We start from the raw sequence: 23535 nt of genomic DNA, 5'->3' as shown, positions 1-23535 counted from the left end.
ACTACATGAGTAAACATCTATCTGGACCGACTTTCCTACATTATACTGTAGGACCTGGGGCATGGATAACCAACACAAACATGAAGCTCCAGCTGCTACTCTTTTTCTTTTTTTCAATTTATTTATTTTTGACTGAGCTGGGTCTTTATTGCTGCCCATGGGCTTTCTCTAGTTGCAGCGACCAGGGGTTACTATGCTCATTGCTGTGGCTTCTCTTGTTATGGAGCACAAGCTCTAGGGTGCACAGGCTCGTGGTTGTGAAGTATAGGGTTAAGTTGCTTAGCAGCATGTGGGTTCTTAATTCTTGGACCAGGGTTCAAACCCCAGTCCCCTGCATTGGCAGGCAGATTCTTAACCACGGAAGAATCCTGGGAAGTTCCCTGGCTACTGCTCTTATCCTGAGCAATAAAGTCATTTTTCACTGACCCAGCATTCTTCTGCCAGCATTCATAAAATGATAATAAAGCTAACTCATAAACTGGTAAGTAGGATCAACTCTCAGATTCTGCGCAACTCTTGACAGTTATAAAAATCAATTACAAGAGAATTTTTAAGTAAAAAATGAAAGGTAAGGGACTTCCCTGTGGTTCAGTGGTTAAGACTCCATTTTCTTACTGCAAGCGGCAAGGCTTCCATCCCTGGTCAGGGAACTAAGATCCCACATGATGCAACTAAGACCCAGCACAGCCAAATAAATAACTATTTTTTTAAAAAATACAAGTATTGCAAACTAAGAATTCTACAGATTTAGTAGAAAGAATAAGAACATAGAAGAATTAAATGATACTAATCAATGAATAATCACCTACACAGTGGCTCAGATGGTAAAGAACCTGTCTGCAATACCAGAGGCCTGGGTTCCCATGGGGGTTGGGAAGATCCCTTGGAGAAGGAAATGTATTCTTGCTTGAAAAATCCCATGGACAGAAGAGTCTGGTAGGCTACAGTCCATGGGGTTGCAAAGTGTTGGACACGACTGAGAGATTAACATCAGCACACATAATATATATATGTGCACATACATGTACATACATGGAGAGAGATATTTAGACACACGTATATAAAACACAGAAAGAGAACATTACAACTCTCAGATAGAAAATACACATTTTCCGAATATTTATAGAGCACATACAAAATCAGTCATGTATTTGACCACAAAAATAGCTCATAAATTTAAGTAAAAAACATAGCAAAATAGATAAAAGATATGAATAGATTATTTTGAGGAAAGAATATCTAGATAGCCAGCAACTTTATAAAAAGATGTTAAACTTACTAGCAATTAGAGAAATAAGAATTAAATTAGTAATGAGATACTAGTTTTCACCCATGATATCTGTCAACATTTAAGAGTAAGCAGGTTGTAAAAATAGTGCTCAGTGAAAAACTAAACAAATCTATGATGAATACCACACACATAAATTAGAAATACGTCCATAGAACAATCATGTTAAAAAGATACGTACAACAAAAGGATACACATTAGGCATTAGAATAATTTCCTAGAGCCGGGGAATGAGATCGGGAAATGGACATAATGAAAATAAATGGAAAAATAAATAAATAAAATAAACATAACATATATTGCTTAGCGATGAAGAGGAAAAGGAACTCTCCAACACTGCTGATGGAAATATGAAGAAAATAATCTGCCAACATATGTTATATCCTAGAAACAGTGGAATGCTCCTCAATAGGGGATGACTAAGTCATCTACACTATGAAATACAATATTTAGCCACTAAAGGAGAATTAAAACTATACATAATGCTTTAAAGAATTATTATTAAATGAAAGAGTTTGTAGAAAAGTGAGTATACACTGATGCCATTCTAAGAAACAGTAATCTCTCCCCACCCCCACCCTAACTTTTAAAAGTATGTGTGAGAACATAGATACATGTGTGAGTGAATGTGTGTGTGTTTGTGTGTGTACAAGCACGGAGGAAAAATAAGAATATACAAGGAATAGCATGAGGAACTAAACTAATGGAAGGGGGAAAGATAGGAGAAAGAAAGGCAGAAGCAACCAAAAGAAGAAAAGAAAAAGACTGCACTAAAAAAAATTCAAGTGTGTATATGTGAAAATATTTGTAGGCAGAAACTAAGAAAGATTTGTATTTATTTAACATACAAGTATCTCAGATAGTTGGACTTTCAGGCCACATATCAATATGAAGCATGTTGGTTGTATGGGTCTTCGTTGTTGCCTGCCTTAATGACTCTGTGATATATAATACTGGCACTAAGTTTATTCTCTCTGATTTGTACTATTTGTGGAATCTTTGTGGTTACAGTTCTTTCTTGGTTCTTATACCTATACAGTTTTTAGGAAAAATAGTGAAAGCAAGTTTGTTGTATTAACACATAATATTTGTCAATTAATAGGCCCTAGTTTAATGTTTACTTAGGAATGTATGTGACTAAAAGCTTGGTAGTAACTGTGTATCTTAGGAATTGGAGAAGACTGACTTAAGAAAAATCCTTTGTCATTCAGAATGCATTTTAGTAAGTGATGGATGCTGAGCAAAAGTTGTAGAGGAAAAGGGCAACTTGTTCATAACTGAGGCTTTTGAATCTTACCAAGCTTAAGTTGTAAATATTCATATAAAATGTGCACCCATTTTTTCTTTCTTGTTTATGAAAGAACTAAGTGCTAACAAATGCATTAAACAAATATTAGGAGTCAATACCTGTATAGTGTAATTTACCATATTGTATTTGTATTTCAGATGCCTTTGGTGCTTCATGAAGAATATTTCTAGATATATCACAGACATTAAGCCTTTGCCACCCAACATAAAAGATAGACTCATCAAAATTATGAGCGTGCAGGGGCAGATAACAGATTCAAACATAAGTGAGGTAAGAAAATATACAACTGTAAAGCAAGCTTATTATATTTTACTGTTGAGCTATGGTTTCAGATTTTTGGAACAATGTTTTATATTAGGATGAGTAATTTTAGAATATACTAAAGTTCTTTTTTTCTCCAGATAACCATAATGTCCTTGTGTAATAGCTTCTAAAATAATCTCCCATTGACTTCCCTGGGGGTCCAGAGGTTAAGACTCAATGCTTCCGATGCAGGGGGTGCAGATTTCATTCCTGGTTGGAGAACTAAGATCCCACATGCTGAGCAGCCAAAAAACAAAATAAAAATTAAAAATCTTCTCCCACTGTTCCAGTTATTCCCCTTGTCTTCATGGTACCAACATCCATGAACTACCTATTTTCAAGAAATGTTAAACTTTTTGGTTAAGTATACCTTAGTAAATCTGGAAAAAATTAAAATGCAGAGCGAAAAAATGAATGGAAAAAAAAGACCCACAAGAAGAAATATGAATGTTACATTGTGACTCTAGGACACAAACCACACCTACATGTAACAGTACAGTGTGCAGTACACTTGGATATTTTCTATTTTATTCTAGTATATCTTATTTCAATTAAAAAATGTTGATCATAGCCTACTAGATTGATTTTATCCATTCAAGGATAACAGTCAGTTAAAAATCATTCTTCTAAACTCTTTTCATTCTTCTTCTGGCCACCTCACTCCATCTAACTTATACTTACTCCCTTTCCCTTTATATATGTTAGTTGCTCAGTCGTGTCTGACTCTTTGCAACCCCCATGGACTGTAGCCCACTAGACTCCTCTGTCCATGGGATTCTCCAGGCAAGAATACTGAGTGGGTTGCCATGCCCTTCTCCAGGGGATCTTCCATATCCAGGGACTGAACCCAGGTCTCCCACATTATAGGCAGATTCTTTACCAACTGAGCTTCCTAGGAAGCCCTTTTCCCTAATTAAGCTAAAATTAACAATTCTGTAAGGGAGAATGTATAGTAAAGCTTCTGGCCTGAATAAAAATACCAGCCTTGCCACTCTTTCTGACACTGAACCTCAGTTCTCTTAATTGTAAAATGGGTTTGCAACTATCATCACTCACTGCCTACAGAGATTAAAGACTTGTACCTGCTGAGCAAAGAGGCACATAGCTAGACTCTCTCATGATAGTCAGAAACTACTGGAAGAGGATAAGCACCCCATTACCTTGGTTCTGCTTCCATATCTAATGGGTTCTTATTCTGTACCAACTGTCTCAGTAGAGCTCTGTGTCCCAACAAGACTTTGGGGACACTATAAGCTGCACCCTCAGTTGGAAGTGGACTTGGTTTTTTCTGCTTTTTGTATCTGTCTTCACGCAAATGCATTTCTGTATTCTTTGCTATAGTTTTTACCTGCCATTTCTCTGTTATGACCATCAAAACACTGAATATGGAATAAATATTTATGTCTGTAGGAAATTTTAATTTTTCAAAATAATGTATGTATTATAGATTTTACATCCTGAAGTCCAAACTCTAGATCTACGAAGCTGTGATATTTCAGATACTGCTCTCCTGCACCTATGTAACTGCAGAAAACTGAAGAAATTAAATTTAAATTCCTCAAAAGAAAACAGAATTTCCATAACTTCAAAAGGTATGTTTATTAACACTACCAATTACGAACAAATTGGTAGAGAACTATTCACCATAGTTTTGGAGCAGAGAAGGGGAGGATATGTTAAAAGATAGTATGAAGATGTCAGTCAGTCAGTTTAGTCACTCAGTCGTGTCCAACTCTTTGCTGCCCCATGGACTACAGCACTCCAGGCTTCCCTGTCCATCACCAACTCCCAGAGCTTGCTCAAACTCATGTCCATTGAGTCTGTGATGCCATCCAACCATCTCATCCTCGGTCATCCTCTTCTCTTCCCGCCTTCAATCTTTCCCAGCATCAGGGTCTTTTCCAATGAGTCAGTTCTGAGAACCTCATGAACAGTATGAAGGTGTCAAAGAAATAGAAACTATATTTATCAATAAAAATATTCAAAATAAGCTAGAGAATCCTAATTAGAACTCTTGCTTATAATCAGTGCTGAAAAGTTAGGAAATACATTGTCACTATTTAAATTTTAAACATATTTAAAATAAACATGGCTAGATAAATATTTTAAATATTTGCCTAGTATAGTGAAATAAGAAATGACCAGTTCATAACTTTGTTAAGACTTTTTTGTTGTAATATTACAACAGAAAGTTAAATCATTAGCAAATATTTACTAGGTTCTCTCCTATCAGCCTGTATAACACATAGTTTTGTAGCCAGAACTGCCTCATTTTGAACTGCACAAAACTTGAAACATGTATTTTCCACTCCTGCTAACCTAAGCATGCCTCAAAACAGTGTTAGACAATGACTAATTGACTAAGAAAGAACTAATCTTGCTTGCTTAATTCCAGATACCAACTTCAAGGACATTGGCAGGGAAGCTGAAACAATTTAGACTATAAGCCAGTCACATAGCAAAATCACCAAACGCCCAGTTCTCTGAAAGCTGTAAAGATCTAACACACACTCCTAAGTTGTTTTCACAGGAAGCAGACCAGATGAAAACTGCTGACTGCAAGCATGTAGACCCCAGACCAGTTGAAACCAGAAGACTGGTGATGTTTGAAACTTCACCTTGATGCCAACCAATCTGAGAACTGTGTATGAACTGCTTGTGTACCTTGCAGCCCCCTCCCTCACATATGCTTTAGAACCTTTATCTCCCAACTGGCAGCTTGGAGATGCTCTTAAGGACGTCAGTCTACCATCTTCCCAGTTTGCCGGCTTCCTGACTAAAGCAACTTTAAGATTTCCACCAACTCTTGTCTCCTGAGTGTTGACCTTCTGAGTGGCAGGAAGCCGAAATTGGGTTTGGTACCGACTTTGTCCAGTTACAGTGTTTTATAACCAGGCAGACTGCATGTATCAGTGTGACTGTTACATGAATTAATGGATTTTTACCATTTTTTAAAAATATAAAATTTTTATTCTTTTCAATATAAGAAAGAGGGAGTTATTTGGCTACCTAGGTTTCTGGAAAATTTTGTAGGTAGTTGGCTCTATTTTACCATTAGCTTGGTTAGCAAGTTAGAATATTCATAATATTGCAAGGAAGCATAAGTTTTAAAATGTTTACACAAATACTGACTCTCTAAAAGAACTTTCATGCTGAATACTAATGAATAAAGTAAGAGTTCTTTCAGTTCAGTTCAGTTCAGTTCAGTCGCTCAGTCGTGTCCAACTCTTTGCGACCCCATGAATCGCAGCAAGACATAGTAAACAATAAAAATGACCTACACATGAATTTACCATCTTCCATTTTGTGTATTTTGCCCATAAAGTTGTCTTTTAACAGTGCTGTAATGTTTGTCCATGACTGAAGGGCCCAGGATTCCTTCAGTACTCTTTTTATTTATATGGCACGTCATCACATACCTGTCACCAAAGTGCTTTTACATCAGTTTAATTGGATTTAAGGGCCTCTCTTCTCTTGACCCTCGGTAAAATTTAAGATTCATCCAGACTAACAGAAGGAGCATGGTGGTAGGAAAGGGTAGAACCAAGGAGGGGAAAACACATAAACATGGGTATGATTTCTAAGGATAAGCATGAAAGCTATTACTTAAGACATTTGCGGCATTTAACTTTTGATTTCTTTTCAGAGTCTACAAGAAAATTAACTTTATTACTTTAAAACTTTTAACGAAAAGGAGATTCATTACTATTTAATTACCTAATTTGGTTCTGAATGATATTTGGTCATTTCTTAAAAGCAAATCTAATCATAAAAAGGCATGTCATTAATTGCAGATATTCTGAAGACTGTACTACAGAGAATATAGAGAATTCTTGAAACATTCTAAAAGAGTTTTAAATAATGACAGACAGCATCACTGGAAAAATAGTTTGTTCCCCATATGAACTACTTTGGAAAAGGCTAATGGGATGTATCAGTACTGGTGATTACTAAAATAAAAATCAGTCACGTTTCTCATATATAAACATCTATAGCTCGTTGATATGGAATTATATTTTCCCTCAGGAATAAAAGCTGTGGCTTCATCTTGTTCTTACCTGCATGAAGCTTCTTTGAAAAGATGCTGCAATCTCACTGATGAAGGAGTCCTTGCTCTTGCACTCAATTGCCGGCTGTTAAAGATCATTGATTTAGGAGGCTGCTTAGGTATTACTGATGTGTCCTTGCAGGCATTAGGAGAAAACTGCGCATTTTTGCAGTGTGTTGATTTTTCAGCTACTCAGGTAAATGAAATAAAACTTGAAATGTAGAGACTGTATGTATTTATTTGCCCAGTATATTTCCATAACTTATCAGAACACAATTTTGTTGTTGTTGCTGAAATTATTGACTTCATATTTTGATAGTTAAATAATTGCAATATAATTTGGCACCCTCTCCTCAATTGTTTTAAGTAAGGGTAGAAGGTATGTGGTGGCTAAAACACATGTTTGCTAAATGGGAGGAAATAAAACAATATCTAAATAATAATTTTTAGAAAAATATGCTTCCATCATCTCCATTTATGTGCTGTGTTCTTTTTCCCTTTGCTTAGGTATCTGACCATGGTGTGGTTGCACTTGTTAGTGGACCTTGTGCCAAGAAATTAGAGGTAATTTAAAAATATTTATAAAGATGATGATAACTGAATTTATATTATCCTCAGAAATTCTTTATTAAACCTAGAAGACAACCAGTGCCTTATTCTCAATTAGGTATTTCCGAGGACTTTTTTCCCTCCACCTCTTTATTCCAGAGTGAAAAAAAAAACTGGTAAAGTTAGGAGATAAAGTCTGCTTTATAAAAACCCATTTTACTTCCAATAAATGTTCTTATCTTCCAGAGGTTTTAACTTCTAATACATTTAAGGATAGTCTTATTATGGATAAAGATAATGAAAATTCATCAATGTAAAATGACATCCTTTAGAGTTTTCATGTCTGACTGATATTTTTACCAGGACTACTTATGCTCTTGCCAGTGTATTTTTCTTGACATCATATTTATTCTTGATCATCTTTTTCTGAATCTATGAAGGCATCCAGAGTATACCACTGTGGCATAAAGATTATTTTGAGCTGAAGATGTCTAAGAAACCACAGAGGTTAAAAAAAAAGACTTTGTCTGAACCGCCTCCCATCCCCCCTCTCTGCCTAAAAGCAGACACTTCCAAAAGAATTCAAATGCCTCAAATCCTTTTTAAGGGAGATTTTCAGATGAGAAATTGCATTAAACAGGCATTGTCAAAAGATTATCATAACTCCCATCTATTTTCCTAAAGGTCCATTTGTCTTCCCTAAAAGTCATTTGTATGACTGTTAAGTATCCTTTCTCCCCCTCCTCTTCCCCTATTAAGATGACAGCATAAACTAAATTCTAGCCATTTCTTTGAACCACGACCTTTGTGAGCTTGTGAATAAATTTTGCCTTTCCTCTTGTTAATCTTATTGTCAGTTTAATTTAAATGCTTCCAAAGACAAATATAAGCAGAGAGAGAAAAAGTTTTTCCTCCCCCAGAAGCCACATTGTGCAGCTGTTTAAAAAGATCTTAAATTAGTGTTCCTCCTTTGTATTCAATGACAGATGTGGCACCTATAACCTGTTTCTAAATATTAAGAAGTCTTTTGTCCCAAGATTTTTATTTTTTTCCTTTCCTAGTTTACAGTGTTTTAGTTTGTTTTTACTCTTAATTAAAAGCTGTGCTTTTCAACAAAAAGTCCCATCAAATCCTTTTTGGAAGTAAGCAACCTGTAAATGAATTATACATGTTAGTAACCACTATTAGAATGGTGATGCCATGTTTTTGCCAAAATATTTCTGCTTGATTTATTGCCCAAAGAATTTTTTTTGTGATGTTTATATGTCTGCATCCTGCTTATATGTATATATATGTGTTTGCATATATAAAATAGCATATATATTTTTATGAATTTTTTCATTAAGAAATTTTGTTTTTAATGAAGTTTCAAATTCCAAATTGCATCCTAACTGTAGGGGCAATAAACTGCCAAAACTTTTACTGTTTTAAATACAAACATTTGTTGAGCACTTAATATGCTATCCTCCATGCTACTGCCTTATATTCATTAGGTTATTTTATTTTTACAACATTATCCTATAATTACCATCAGTTTTATCAAAGCTATCCAACATTTAACCTAGTTTATCACTTCCTAATAAAACCACCAGGAAATTAGTTGTTGTGCAGTGGTAGGGAATATACCTACATATTTACTTTAGCTTTATAAAATAAAGAGTACCTAGGCAGACTGAGGAGAAAATCCAACAACCAGTGCATTGGTCATTGTAATGTTATTGAATTTGTCATTTTTTCAGTTTTCCAAAGCTTATTTCTGTAAGTATCAAAATATTTTAATGAAAATCTTTCTAAAATTTGTTAGAACTTAATTCCTTCCTTAAACAAAGGAACATATTTTAACATTTGACTCATTGCATCTTTGTGACCACAATTTCTGACAAATAGAAGTGCAAACACCTTTATTTTTTTTTAACTGATTCTTCTCTTTTGGGTAATATATATACCTACATTTTTCAGATACCCCATTTTTAACCTGTTGCTTCTAATTTGTTCAGTTCCCGAAAGTTAGGGGCTTCCCTCATAGCTCAAGTGGTAAAGAATCCACCTGCAATGCAGGAGACCTAGGTTCAATTCTTGGGTCAGGAAGATCCCCTGGAGAAGCAATAGGCTACCCACTCCAATATTCTTGGGCTTCTCTTGTGGCTCAGCTGGTTAAGAATCCACCTGCAATGCTGGAGACCTGGGTTTGGTCCCTGGATTAGGAATATCCCCTGGAAAAGGAAAAGGTTACCCACTCCAGCATTCTGGCCTGGAGAATTCCACGGACTGCATAGTCCATGGGGTCTCAAAGAGTTGAACACGACTGAGTGACTTTCACTTTCATTTTCTGGGAAGTTAAATATCAAGGTTGCTAAATAGTTTATAATTTGAAAATATATTTGATTAAAAGTCTAAGAACCTCTCCTAAAGATTGCCATTTAGTAAAAACATATGTTACAGCATTTATGGGCTTCTCTGGTGGCTCAGATGGTAAAGAATCTGCCTGCAATGTGGGAGACCTGGGTTTGATCCGTGGGTTGGGAGGATCCCCTGGCAAAGGAAATGGCTACCCACTCCAGTATTCTTTCCTGGAGAATTCCATGGACAGAGGAGCCTGGCAGTCTACAGCCCATGGGGTCACAAACAGTTGGACACAACTAAGCACCTTTCACACACACACAGCATTAATTGAATGTCAGTATTGACTCTGAAATCTTTATTGGTCTGAGTTCTCAGTGAGAGCAGATCATTTTGTTCATCACTCGGTCATCATTCTATACCTAGGTTTTACTACAGTTCCAGTCACACAGTAGTACCTCAATAAATGCTGTCATATTTTAAACTTTATATCACAGTCATTTTATAGCTTTCTACAATCTTAATGGTTAAACTTTAATTTGCTGTGAAAGAATTATTCATTTATTAAACAAATATTTATTGAGTATCTGCTAAGTTCTAAGCACTGTCAGAGAACAAAATCTGTCCTTGTATCACTTTTCCTTAATTGTTTTTCTGATGTTGGTACTTCAGCTTATTTACAGCTTTTATCTATTGGAAATATCATGTGTTGGGACATATCACTTTTTCTTCCTTTACTATAATTAAGTCCCTAAAACAACACAAGTGGATCAATTCTGCGTCATTGTCTATTGTTGTTCTTCAGTCTCTTAAGTCATGTCCCACTCTTTGTGACCCCATACCATAGCACAGCAGGCTCCTCTGTCCTCCACCATCCCCTACAGTTTGTTCAAATTCATGTCCATTGGTTTGGTGATGCTACCTAACCATCTTGTCCTCTGCTAGCCCCTTCTCCTTTTGCCTTCAATCTTTCCCAGCACCAAAGTCTTTTCCAATGAGTCAACTCTTCATATCAGGTGGCCAAAGTATTGGGGCTTCAGCTTCAGCATTTGTCCTTCCAAAGAATATTCAGGGTTGATTTCCTTTAGGAATGACTGGTTTGATCTTGCAGTTCAAGGGACTGTCATGAGTCATCTCCAACACCACAATTTGAAAGCATCGATTCTTCAGCACTCAGCCTTTCTTGTGAGGACAGAAAAGCCTGGTGTGCTACAGAATGGGGTCGCAAAGTGTGGGACACGACTTAGCAACTGAACAACAATAACATACAATGAGAACAACAGATGGAAGAACAGTGTTCACCTCAGGTTTCATTTAAAGTACATTAAGGGCTTCCCTGGTGACTTAGAGGTTAAAGCATCTGCTTCCAATGTGGGAGACCTGGGTTCGATCCCTGGGTCGGGAAGATCCCCTGGAGAAGGGAATGGCAACCCACTCCAGTATTGCCTGGAGAATCCCATGGATAGAGAAGCCTGGTAGGCTACAGTCCACGGAGTCACAAAGAGTGGGACACAGCTGAGCGACTTCACTTTCACTTTCACTTGCAAGGCATTTAAAAAAAGAAAATATTCAATTCTGGCAAATACAGGTCCTAGGAAAAATTTCAAATTCACAATATAAACTTCATGGGAAACAATATAGCAATGTGAGTTTAGGACCTTTTAACAAACTCTCACATCTGTACATGACTACTGGAAAAACCATAGCTTTGACTATAAGAACCTTTGTCAGCAAAGTGAAGTCTCTGCTTTTTAATATACTATCTAGGTTTGTCATCACTTTCCTTCCAAGCAGCAAGCATCTTTTCATTACATGGCTGCAGTCACCATTCACAGTGATTTTGGAGCCCAAGAAAATATAACCTGTCACTTCTCCTACTTTTTGCCTCCTGTCACTGCTTCCACTTTTTGCCATTAAGTGATGGCATCAGATGCCATGATGTTGTGTTTTTTGAATGTTGAATTTCAAGGCAGCTTTTTCACTCTCCTCTTTCACCTTCATTAAGAGGCTCTTCAGTTCCTCTTCATTTTCTGCCATTAGAGTGGTATCATCTACATATCTGAGGTTGCTGATATTTCTCCCAGCAGTCTTGTATTCCAGCTTGTGCTTCATCCAGCCTGGCACTTTGCATGATGTACTCTACATATAAGTGAAATAAGCAAGGTGAAAATATACAGCCTTGTTGTCCTCCTTTCCTATTTTGGACTGACCCATTATTCCATGTCTGTTTCCGATTGTTGTTTCTGACCTGCACACAGGTTTCTCAGGAGGCAGGTCAGGTGGTCTGCTACTCTCATCTCTTTAATAATTTTCTGCAGTTCCACACAGTCAAAGGCTTTAGCATAGTTGATGAGGCAGAAGTACATGTTTTTTTTGAACTCCCTTGCCTTCTCCATGATCCAAAGAATGTTGCCAATTTGATCTCTGGTTCCTCTGCCTTTTCTAAACCCAGCCTGTACATCTGAAGTTTCTTTGTTCACGTACTGCTGAAGCCTAGCTTGAAGAATTTTGAACACTGCCTTGATAGTATGTGAAATGAGTGCAATTGTATGGTAGTTGGAATATTCTTTAGCATTGCCCTTCTGTGGGATTGAAATGAAAACTGAACTTTTCCAGGCCTGTGGCCACTACTGAGTTTTCCAAATTTGCCGGCATATTGAGTGCAGCACTTTCACAGCATCATCTTTTAGACTTTGAAATAGCTCAGCTAGAATTCCATCACTTCAACTTGCTTTGTTCATAATATGCTTCCTAAGGCCCACTTGACTTCTCACTCTAGGATGTCCACTAGGTGAGTGACCGCACCATCACTGTTATCTGGGTCATTAAGGCCTTTCTTGTGTAGTTCTGTGTATTTTTGCACCTCTTCTTAATATCTTCTGCTTCTGTTAGGTCCTTACCATTTCTGTCCTTTATCATGCCCATCCTTGACTGAAACGTTCCCTTGATGTCTCCCATTTTCTTGAAGAGATCTCTAGCCTTTCTCATTCCATTGTTTTCCTCTGTTTCTCTGTATTGTTCATTTAAGAAAGCTTTCTTATCTCTCTTTGCTATTCTCTGGAACTCTGCATCCAGTGCATATATTTTCTCCCTTGCCTTTTGTTTCTCTTCTGTCCTCAGCTATTTGTAAAGCCTCTTCAAATAACCACTTTGCCTTCTTGCATTTCTTTTTCTTTGGGATAGATTTTGGTCACTGCCTCCTGTACAATGTTATAAACCTCATTTAATAATAATCTCATATAAATGTCCATATCTCTCGAGGCACTCTGTCAGATCTAATCTCTTGAATCTATTCATCACCTCTACAGTTTAACCATAAGGGATTTTATTTAGGTCATACCTGTATGGCCTAGTTGATTTCTGTTTCTTTCAGTTTAAGCCTGAATTTTGCAATAAGGAGCTCATGATCTGAGCCACACTCAGCTCTGGCTCTAGGTATAGAGCTTCTCCATCCTCAGCTTAAAGAATATAATCAATCTGGCTTTGGTATTGACCATCTGGTTATGTCCATGTGTAGAGTCATCTCTTGTGTTTTTGGAAAAGGGTGTTTGCTATGACCAGTGTGTTCTCTTGACAAAACTCTGCTAGCCTTTGCCCTACTTTATTTGGTACACCAAGGCCAAACTTGCCTGTTATTCCTGGAATCTCTTGACTTATCTACTTTTGTATTCCAATCCCCAAGGATGAAAAGGACATCTTTTTTGGTGTTAGCTCCAGAAGGTGTTGTAGGTCTTCATAAAATTGGTCAGCTTCAGTTTCTTCAGCATCAGCGTTTGGGCATAGACTTGGATTACTCTGATGTTGAATGGTTTGCCTTGGAAATGAACCAAGATCTTTCTGTCATTTTTGAGGATGCACCCAAGTACTGCATTGTGGACTCTTTCATTGACTGTGAGAGCTACTCTACTTCTTCTAAGGGAATCTTGCCCACAGCAGTAGATATTACAGTTATCTGAATTAAATTTGCCCATTCCCATCCATTTTATTTCACTGATTCCTGTCAATGTTCACTCTTGCCATCTTCTTCTTGTCCATATCTAATTTACCTTGGTTCACGGACTTTACATTCCAGGTTCTTATGCAACGTTGTTTTTTACATTGTCAGACTTTATTTTCACCACCAGATACATCCACAGGTGAGTGTTGTTCTCCCTTTGACCCAGCCACTTCATTCTTTCTGGAGCTATTCGTAATTGCCCTCCACTCTTCCCCAGTAGCATATTGGACACCTTCCTACCTGGGGGGGGCGGGGGGGGCTCATCTTCTGGTGTCATATCTTTTTGCCTTTTCATACTGTCCATTGGGTTCTCCAGGCAAGAATATTGGAGTGAGTTGCCAACCCCTCCTCCTGTGGACCACATTTTGTCAGAACTCTTCAGTATGACCCCTCTGTCTTGAGTGGCCCTGCATGGTGTGGCTCATAGATTCAATGAATTATGCAAGCCCCTGCCCCACAACAAGGCTGTGATCCATGAAGGGGTTCATTGTCTGTCACCTTGCCAATTCATATCATAAGATGGCTTTTCCATGTAGAATATGATGCTTTCTCCTCAGTTTTCAAGAATTTTCAATATATTCAAGTTTCCTTTAAGACATGATTAATTATAATAATATATACACCAACATACTATCAGCTTTTCAATAGAAAAGAAAAACTACTACCATAAGTATACATATCAATTATTAGTTGAATCTTACTTTCAGAATTGTTAAAAAGTTCTTGATATTGGCAAATATACATAAAATTTACTATTTTAACCATTTTTAGGGTACAATTCAGTGGATTTAAGTACATTCACATCATTGTGCAGCAAATAGAAATTCTTTACCCTTTAAAAAATAACTCCCCGTTATCCTTTCCCCCAGCCTCTGACAACCTCTGTTCTATCTTCTGTCTTTATGAATTTACCATTATAGTGACATTTTTAAAAACCATTCATCCACTGATATGGTTCCACCTTTTGCCTGCTGTGAATATCTCTACTATGAACATAGCTGTATAGACATCTGTTTACATCCCTGCATGCAGTTCTTTGGAGTATATCCCTAGAAGTGAAATAGCTAGATAATATTCTAATTCTATATATAATTTTTTGAGAAACTGCCATACTGTTTCCATAGCAACCATACCCTTTTACATTTTCACTAGCAATGAGAAAGTATTTCAAATTAGAACATTAAACAAAAGATAGATAATATTTCAAATATATGAAAATATATGGAAATTTTTATAACAGAGACCTGTGAGCCAACCACTTGAATTGTCCGCATTTATTCCAGCCAGTGATTTTTTTAAAAAATTATTAAATGTGATATCTAAAGCTCCCTCCCCTCATTTATTCCCCTTCTTCTGTCAGAGGTAACCGCTCTTCTGAAGATGCTTGTGTATCTTTCCTTCCATGTTTGACTATTTCATCTGTCTTTCTACATATGTGTGTGTATATCTGTGACTGTTGTTGTTCAGTTACTCAGTTATGTCTGACCCTGCAGTCCCATGGGACTGCAGCACGCCAGGCTTCCCTGTCCTTCACCATCTCCCAGAGCTTGATCAAACTCATGTCCATTGAGTCAGTGATGCCATCCAACCATCTCATCCTCTGTTGTCCCCTTCTCCTCCTGCCCTCAATCTTTCCCAGCATCAGGGTCTTATCTAACGAGTCAGCCCTTCACATCTGGTAGCCAAAGTATTGGAGCTTCAGCTTCAACATAAGTCCTTCTGGTGAATATTCAGGACTGATTTCCTTTAGAATCAACTGGTTTGATCTCCTTGCAGTCCAGGGGACTCTCAAGAGTCTTCTCCAACACCATAGTTCAAAAGCATCAGTTCTTTGGCGTTCAGCTTTCTTTATGCTCCAACTCTCACATCCATACGTGACTACTGGAAAAATATGCTTTGACTATACAGACCTTCGTTGGCAAAGTAATGTATCTGGTCTTTAATATGCTGTTTCGGTTTGTCATAGTTTTTCTTCCAAGGAGCAAGTGTCCTTTAATTTTGTGGCTGCAGTCACCATCTGCAGTGATTTTGGAGCCCAAGAAAATAAAGTCTCTCACTGTTTCTGTTGTTTCCCCATCTACTTGCCATAAAGTGATGGGACCGGATGCCACGATCTTCTTTTTTGAATGTTGAGGTTTAAGCCAGCTTTTTAACTCTCCTCTTTCACCTTCATCACGAGGCTTTTTAGTTCCTCTTTGCTTTCTGCCCTAAAGGTGGTGTCATGTGCATATCTGAGGTTATTAATATTTCTCCCAGCAATCTTGATTTCAGCTCATGCTTCATCATTTGTGATCAGTTCAGTCGCTCAGTCGTGTCCAACTCTTTGCAACCCCATGGACTGCAGCACACTAGGCCTCCCTGTCCATCACCAACTCCCAGAGTTTACTCAGACTCATGTCCATTGAGACGGTGATACCATCCAACCATCTCATCTCTGTCATCCCCTTCTCCACTGCCTTCATTGTGATATATTCATAAATAAGACATTATATTATGTTTTTCAGTTCAGTTCAGTCACTCAGTCATGTCTGACTTTTTGCAACCCCATGGACTGCAGCACACCAGGCCTCCCTGTCCATCACCAACTCCTGGAGTTTACTCAAACTCATGTCCATTGAGTCAGTGATGCCATCCAACCATCTCATCCTCTGTCATCCCCTTCTCCTGCCTTCAATCTTTTCCAGCATCAGGGTCTTTTCAAATGAGTCATGTGTTTTTAAATAGTGCATAATAGTTTCATATCATATGTGTTGTTTTACAATTTGATTTTTTATTCAAAATCATGTTTTAAATTGTTTTTCAAGCTTTATTGGAGTTTTATTTACATACAATAAAATTCACCTATTTTAAGTGTACAGTTTGATGAATGTTAGTAATTGTTTTACAGTCTTATAACCACTACCACAGTTAGGTATAGAATATTTCCATCACCCCAAGAGGTTTTCTTTTTTTTTTTTTTTTTCTTTTTTAATTTTCTAGTTTGTTTCACTTTTACTATTTCATATTCAGTGCTCGTATTTCATTTAGTTTATGTTTTCCAATTTCTCCATCTGTTCTTTTTTTTTTTTACCTTTTTTTTTAAAATTTTATTTTTACTTTATTTTACTTTACAATACTGTATTGGTTTTGCCATACATTGACATGAATCCACCACGGGTGTATACGAGGTTTTCTCCCATCTCTTTTCAGTCAATGCTCTGCTGTAGCCTTCCCCCAAGCAACCACTCATTTGTCAATATAGTTTTGCTTTTTCTATAATATTTTATATGAACGAAATCATGCAGTATATCATCTTTTGGCTTTTTACTATTTTTTTACTTCTTTCATTTGGCATAATATTTTTGAGATTCATCCATGTTGTTAAACATGTTAATATTTCATCCCTTTTTTTTTGGCCGAGTAGTATTCCATAGTCTGGGTATAACACAGCATGCTCATATATTCACCTTTCAGGTTGTTCCAATTTTAGACTATTATAAATACTGCTGTGGACATTTGCATACAAGTCTTTGTGTAGACATATGATTTCATTTTTTGGGGTAATGACTAGAATGGAACTGCTGTGTCATACACTAAGTACATGTTTAGCTTTATAAAATGCTACAACACTGTTTTGCAAAGTGTCTGAACTAACATTATGTTTAAGATTTATGTCTATTAATACAAGTAAATATTTTTCTTTGTAACTGTTTTATCTTATTACAATATATTAATGAACCACCATTTACTTACCCAATCTCCATTTATTTACTATTACAAGTAATATTTCAGTTGACATATTTATAAGTTGTTTCCTTACACACATGTGCAAGCATTTCTCTCTATATAGTGGACATCTGCTGTTCGAATTAATTGCTGGGTTCTGGAGGATACTTATTGTCAGTTTTAATAGATACTGCCAAATTGCCTTATAAAGTGGTTGGGCATTTAACTTTTAAAGCTGCTATACCTTCCAAATTACTATAGACTTTCATTGGTCCTTCCTATAGTTTTTCTTGCAAGTAGGTATTGGGGGTTTTGTTATCAGAGTACAGTATTTCCCAAGCATTTCACACTGTTCTTATTGTCCTGTTTTTTCTTTTGATTATACTTTCTTTATTTTTAAACAGGAGATTCATATGGGGCATTGTGTGAATCTGACTGATGAGGCTGTAGAAGCTGTCCTTACTTGCTGTCCTCAGATATGTATATTACTCTTCCATGGATGCCCTCTAATAACAGGTTAGTATAAGGCTGTGTGTGTGTGTGTTAGTTGAGCAATCATGTCTGACTCTTTGCGACCCCATGGACTGTCTCTGGAATTCTCCAGGCAAGAATACTGGAGTGGGTTGCCATTCCCTTCTCCAGGTGTGTGTGTGGGCTAAGTTGCTTCAGTTGTGTCCGACTCTTTGCAACCCTATGGACTGTAGCTTGTCAGGGTCTTTCTGTCCATTTGGATTCTCCAGGCCAGAATACTGGAGTGGGTTGCCATGCCCTCCTCCAGGGGATCTTCCCAGCCCAGGGATAGAACCCGTGTCTCATGGAGTTCCTGCATTGCAGGTAGATTCTTAACTACTGAGCCACCAGGGAAGCCCCTCCTTCTTCAGGGGATCTTCCCAACCCAGGGATTGAACCCAGATCTCCTGCATTGCAGGCAGATTCTTTATACCATCTGATCCACCAAGGTAAGTATGAGGCTGCTTGGGTTCAAATCTTGGTTTCATCTTTTTTTTTTTTATGAATCCACCACAGGTTTCATCTTTTAATAACTGTGTAACTTGAGTAAATTACTTAACCCATTCCATTATTCAGTTTCCTCATCTGAAGGTGAGTATAATGACAGTACCTACCTTATAAACTTGATCACAACACATTTTTTGGTGCCTAGCACATACTGAGGGCTCAGTAAATGTTAATCATGATAGTGATGGTGATGGTGATGGTGGTGATGGCCAAGGCTCAATAAATGCTAACTGTGCTGATAAGGATGATGGGGGCAGTAGTAGTGGTCATGATGTTAAACATGATGCTTTATGTAGTCGCTCATATTATTACATCTATTAAACATGCTAAGTGACCTGTTAACTGTAATCACACCAAGCTGTAGCCATTGAGATTCAGAATCATTCAGCTAACATGGCACTTCACTTAATTAGTCACAGCTTTTGGCTTGTATAAGAGCCATGACGCCTCTCACATTATTCCTACACATGGGTCCTACCACAGTATAACCTGGTTCTCACTTGTAAGTCAGTACTTAATGCCCTGCCCTTCCAGCTTATTTTCCTAATTTTAGTTTAATAGTTACTGTCCTTTTGACAACTTCCACTTTTTCTGTTTGAACTGCCAATCTAAACTAAGCCTGTAATGGGTTATATTTGGTTATCGAAGACATCTGTAATGAAGATTAAAATCTTATTTTAGGTAGACATTTTTCAGGACACTAACGCCAAAACTTTAGTTGGAAACTATTGCCAGTGGGTACCTCTGGGGAAGGTTGTGGAGAGACAAGAGTAGGAAAAAGCCTTCATCGTATACCCTTTTGTCCTTTTGAATTTTGTACCATGTGAATGATTTTACCTGTTAAAAATTAATAATCATAATTTTAAGAAAATAATTTAGAACCAGAAAAATTCCTGTGACTGAATACAGGGATTCAGTTAATGTGACCACTATTCTGAGGGTTGTGAGAAGGCAGGCAGAGGCTCTCTAGTCATCAAACAAGGCAGAAAATTGTATTTTAACAAGAAGGCTATTATTATAAGGTGGAAGAGTCCACAATGTGTGAAATGTAATTGCAGCCATTTTTGATAATAGGTCTTTTCAGAATACCAACTAAAAGTGTGTAAATCTACTCAGTGAGGTATATGTATGTTTAATCAATACACTGAACAAGAAAGTGGTATTCATAAAGTGACTCCATTTTCCTCTCACTATATTAATTACAAATTTGCTCTATAGGAGTTAATTTTTCCCAAACCCAAATGAAAATCTCAAACATGTGCCACTGACTTTTCTTACCATTCTCATGCAATACTCCAACCGAGTTCAAATGAAAGATTTTCACTCCTCCAGTTAGCTCAGGTTTGCTGTAGGTGGAAAGGCTGCTGTGTTAAGGGAACATTGTTAGTTTCCCTGTTTTCCCTCCTGATTCTCCTCCTTTCCTAACTCACCCACCATGGTTTCTGACCTCAGCAGTGTTAGTGCAGGGTAGGACTGCGATGAGCAGGAGGGCAGGTAAGGGAAAGAAAAGTCTCACCTGAGCACTACCGCTGTGATCTAGTGGCAGCACCATGGGCTCAGTGGGTGAGCTGATCCTGATCCATACTCTCACAAAAGTGGGGGGGGCACTGTTGACCTTCTTCAGAGTCCACTTTCTGCCATTCCCCTCCTCACTGCGTGTATCTCCTATCTACAGTTCTCTTGATTCAAGCAAATGTGTCTCGTGGCTAGTAGCAAGCGTTTTCTTCCTCTGCCCTCATGCCTTTAGCAGCATACCTTCAGTTTCTTTCTGTTGAGGTTGCCTCGACCATCTAGGTTGCTTTCATGAGCAAAATACAAGGCAACCCATGCTAGCCCACATCTGTCCACAGGGAACACAATACTTTAGATGGTGAGAGTGCAGATATTTCCCCGCTTCAGTCCTCTCTTTGGCCGTATGGACTCTCAACATAGCCTGCTTTTTAGTTTTCTTAGGTCTGATGTGTACTGTTTGTGATGTGTATTGTGTTCCCCAAGCTCCAAGGGACGTATCAGATTCTCCAACTGATCCCCTTGGAGCCCTCTCTCACTAGGCTTGAAGGGAAGAGCAAGCACCTGCAGCCCTCTTTCTAGAACTCAAATCACAACTGTCTTCAAAGAAATCCTTTCTTTAATTTCCAATTTTCCATCACTTCCCATTTTTACACTTTTATATCTTTGAATGGATAAGGCACCAAAGATTCCAAAATCAGTTTTCAGCCAAGCATTTGCAAGTCATGTACAGGTGGTCTGGTATCTCATTTTGGAATGAGAGAGTAGCTGATACCTCTAGTCCTAGAACCTTAGCTGGAATAATTCTGGTTTAATGTTCTATTTGTCTCAGATCAGCTTGACTACCTAACATGTTATAAACTCAACATTTGTTAATTTTACCTTGATCATCTTTCTGGTTACAATTTGGAAACAGTTAATTTGGCATTTGTCTCTACTTTTTAATAGAAGTGAAAACAGACTATACACAGTCAACCAGAAAAGCTTCTCCTTAGGCAAACTGCTTAAAACAATTATCAAAGACCTTATAGGTGATGAAATATTTAGAAGATACAACCAAAAACTGAAAATTTGAGTACAAGACCAATATTAAAATGCTTAAATGTGCCTGTATTAATTTAGATATGACTAATGAATATGAATTGAAAATATGTTGTGTGATTAGTCTGATTTTTAAAGCAAAAAGACAGTTTTGAGATAAATTATATAATTACTGAGATCACTGGAAACCAAAGATATATTATCAGCTGATGAATTAAAGAGAAATGCCTATCTGGTATGATTATAACACTGGATATAGACTACTAGAGTGTGTTGCTGTTTCCTTCTCCAGGAGATCTCCTTGACCCAGGGATCAAACCCAGGTCTCCTGTATTGTAGGCAGATTTTTTACTGCTGCACCACTGGGGAAGCCCCTGACTGTAGATGCTTTTCTCATCCATATAATGACTCAAAATACTGAATTTACCAACTCTCATGTGACCTAGAAAGGAATGACAAATAACCTCCCTCCTCAGTCTCCTGGGAGTTCCCTTACCTTACTTCCTTTCCGAGACTCATACACACACCCCTTTGGAAGTTCTTCTGTTGTGTGGGACTCCCCTTCCCTGCAAACCTAGAAAAGGGCTGCCCATGTAAATCTCCTTGTATGCTACTGCTACCTTGTGGTCATATCTTTTTTCTTGTTCTACCACACAATCCCTTGCTCAAGGTATGCAGCATAAAACAAAATATGTTTATTATGTCCAAAAAGTTTAGGAAATATATCACTTTAGTGAATATTCATTTTTCAAAGGCTCTAAGAAATACTATAGCTAAGAAACTTTTTTTATCCAAGTGTCAAGGAGTTAGAAATTTTCCTCTACCCTTTTAGATTCTTCTGGCTTATCTAAGAATTAAATTGACAGGAGGCAAATAAAGAGGAGAAGATCAGAATTTACATACATGGGAGAGACCCAAGAGAACTAAGTAACTAGCCAAAGTGTCTGAAACATCTTTAGCAGCTAAAGAGGACATGCAGGGGTAGACGTTTGGAACTTCAAAGGAGATGAAGGCAATTCACATGGAGATAAAAAAGCAAATGCTTGGTAAACAAATATTTGTTGGGCCATGCAGAGACCATGGAACATAAAGGTTCTCTGAACTCTAGCCCCCTCACTGAGTTTCCCCCACCATACCTAGCCCAGATTCTTGGCAGATAATCTCTGATGGGGATAGGAGAACTTATCTGTACTTCCTTTAGGCAGTAAGGGGAAAGGGCAGAGTTTCTTCTGGAGTCTTTTGGGCCTTGATTGTTTTTGGCTTGAAATAATCCTGATGCCAGACACTTTGGGATGGCTACAAAGTTTTGGTCCCCTAAACAAGCATTTCTCAAATTTTTTTAACACAGGATAATTTATGTGTTTTTTTTTTTTTATCCCTGCTTTCCCAGAATAGGAAAGTGAGAAACTGAAATGGTACTTGCCCATTGTGACAGAGTTTTTAATAACAGTGCTAAGAATAAACAAAAATCTCAAGATGAAGTAAAATGAGCACCAATCCTCAGTGTCAGCCACACATAGGCACTTGCCATGGGAGCCTGCCATCCACCTCTACAAGGATTTAATCTTGTGCTGCTGTAGTTGCTGACCTTCAACACCCCCTGAAAGGAGTTCAGGGTGGAGAAATGAGGCACTCTGTGCTGATGGGGAGGAGTAACTGGCAAGTCAGGTCTTCAGATAGTTGGATATAAAATTTTATATCCCCAATTCTTGTATCTCCTCATCTGTAGAAAAGCGCTAAAATCCTTCATGGAGACGATTGTTTCTCGTGACCAGCAGAAAGCTTCACAAGGCTTGAGGCAACTTTCTGGGAAAATGTGTGCTTGATTGCATATATTCTCGCTTCCCCAAAATCACATATGTCCTGACCTTTACCCCTACGTCTTTGGAGCAGTTTCTCTGAGGTGCTGTCTCCTGGGCTGCAGTCCTCATTTTGCCCCCAAATAAAATTTATCTCGTAACTCTCACATTATGCATTTTTTTAAAGTCAACATTGGTCTCCTTAGTTCAGTTCAGTTCAGTCGCTCAGTCGTGTCCGACTCTTTGCGACCCCATGGACTGCAGCACGCCAGGCCTCCCTGTCCATCACCAACTCCCAGAATTTACTCAAACTCATGTCCATTGAGTTGGTGATGCCATCAAACCATCTCATCCTCTGTTGTCCCCTTCTCCCGCATTCAACCTTTCCCAGCATCAGGGTCTTTTCTAGTGAGTCAGTTCTTCGCATCAGGTGGCCAAAGTATTGGAGTTTCAGCTTCAGCATCAGTCCTTCCAGTGAACACTCAGGACTGATTTCCTTTCGGATGGACTGCTTGGATCTCCTTGCAGTCCAAGGGACTCTCAAGAGTCTTCTTCAACACCACAGTTCAATAAAAATAAAATGAGTTAATATATTCACCTTATGTTTATTAATTTCGTTTTTCTCCAAAG

At 37.8% G+C, this 23535-nt stretch overlaps 1 protein-coding gene across 2 annotated transcripts in view; it reads left to right on the top strand.

Annotated features, from left to right (window-relative positions):
- The window catches only part of LOC120861160 (protein AMN1 homolog), a 76165-nt gene that overhangs the window by 35375 nt on the left and 17255 nt on the right, over positions 1-23535 (top strand). For both annotated transcript variants that reach the window (XM_040236808.1, XM_040236807.1), the window contains exons 2-6: positions 2735-2867; positions 4348-4492; positions 6927-7144; positions 7456-7512; positions 17944-18055. In XM_040236808.1, coding sequence (XP_040092742.1) covers positions 2751-2867; positions 4348-4492; positions 6927-7144; positions 7456-7512; positions 17944-18055 — 649 coding nt within the window. In that variant the 5' untranslated portion in view covers positions 2735-2750. The remainder of the gene's footprint in view (positions 1-2734; positions 2868-4347; positions 4493-6926; positions 7145-7455; positions 7513-17943; positions 18056-23535) is intronic.

The sequence above is a fragment of the Oryx dammah genome, unplaced genomic scaffold (assembly GCF_014754425.2).
Source record: "Oryx dammah isolate SB20612 unplaced genomic scaffold, SCBI_Odam_1.1 HiC_scaffold_11229, whole genome shotgun sequence".
NCBI classification, from domain to species: domain Eukaryota; kingdom Metazoa; phylum Chordata; class Mammalia; order Artiodactyla; family Bovidae; genus Oryx; species Oryx dammah.
Note: the sequence above shows the minus strand (reverse complement) of the source record. Positions and strands in the feature narration are given on the sequence as shown.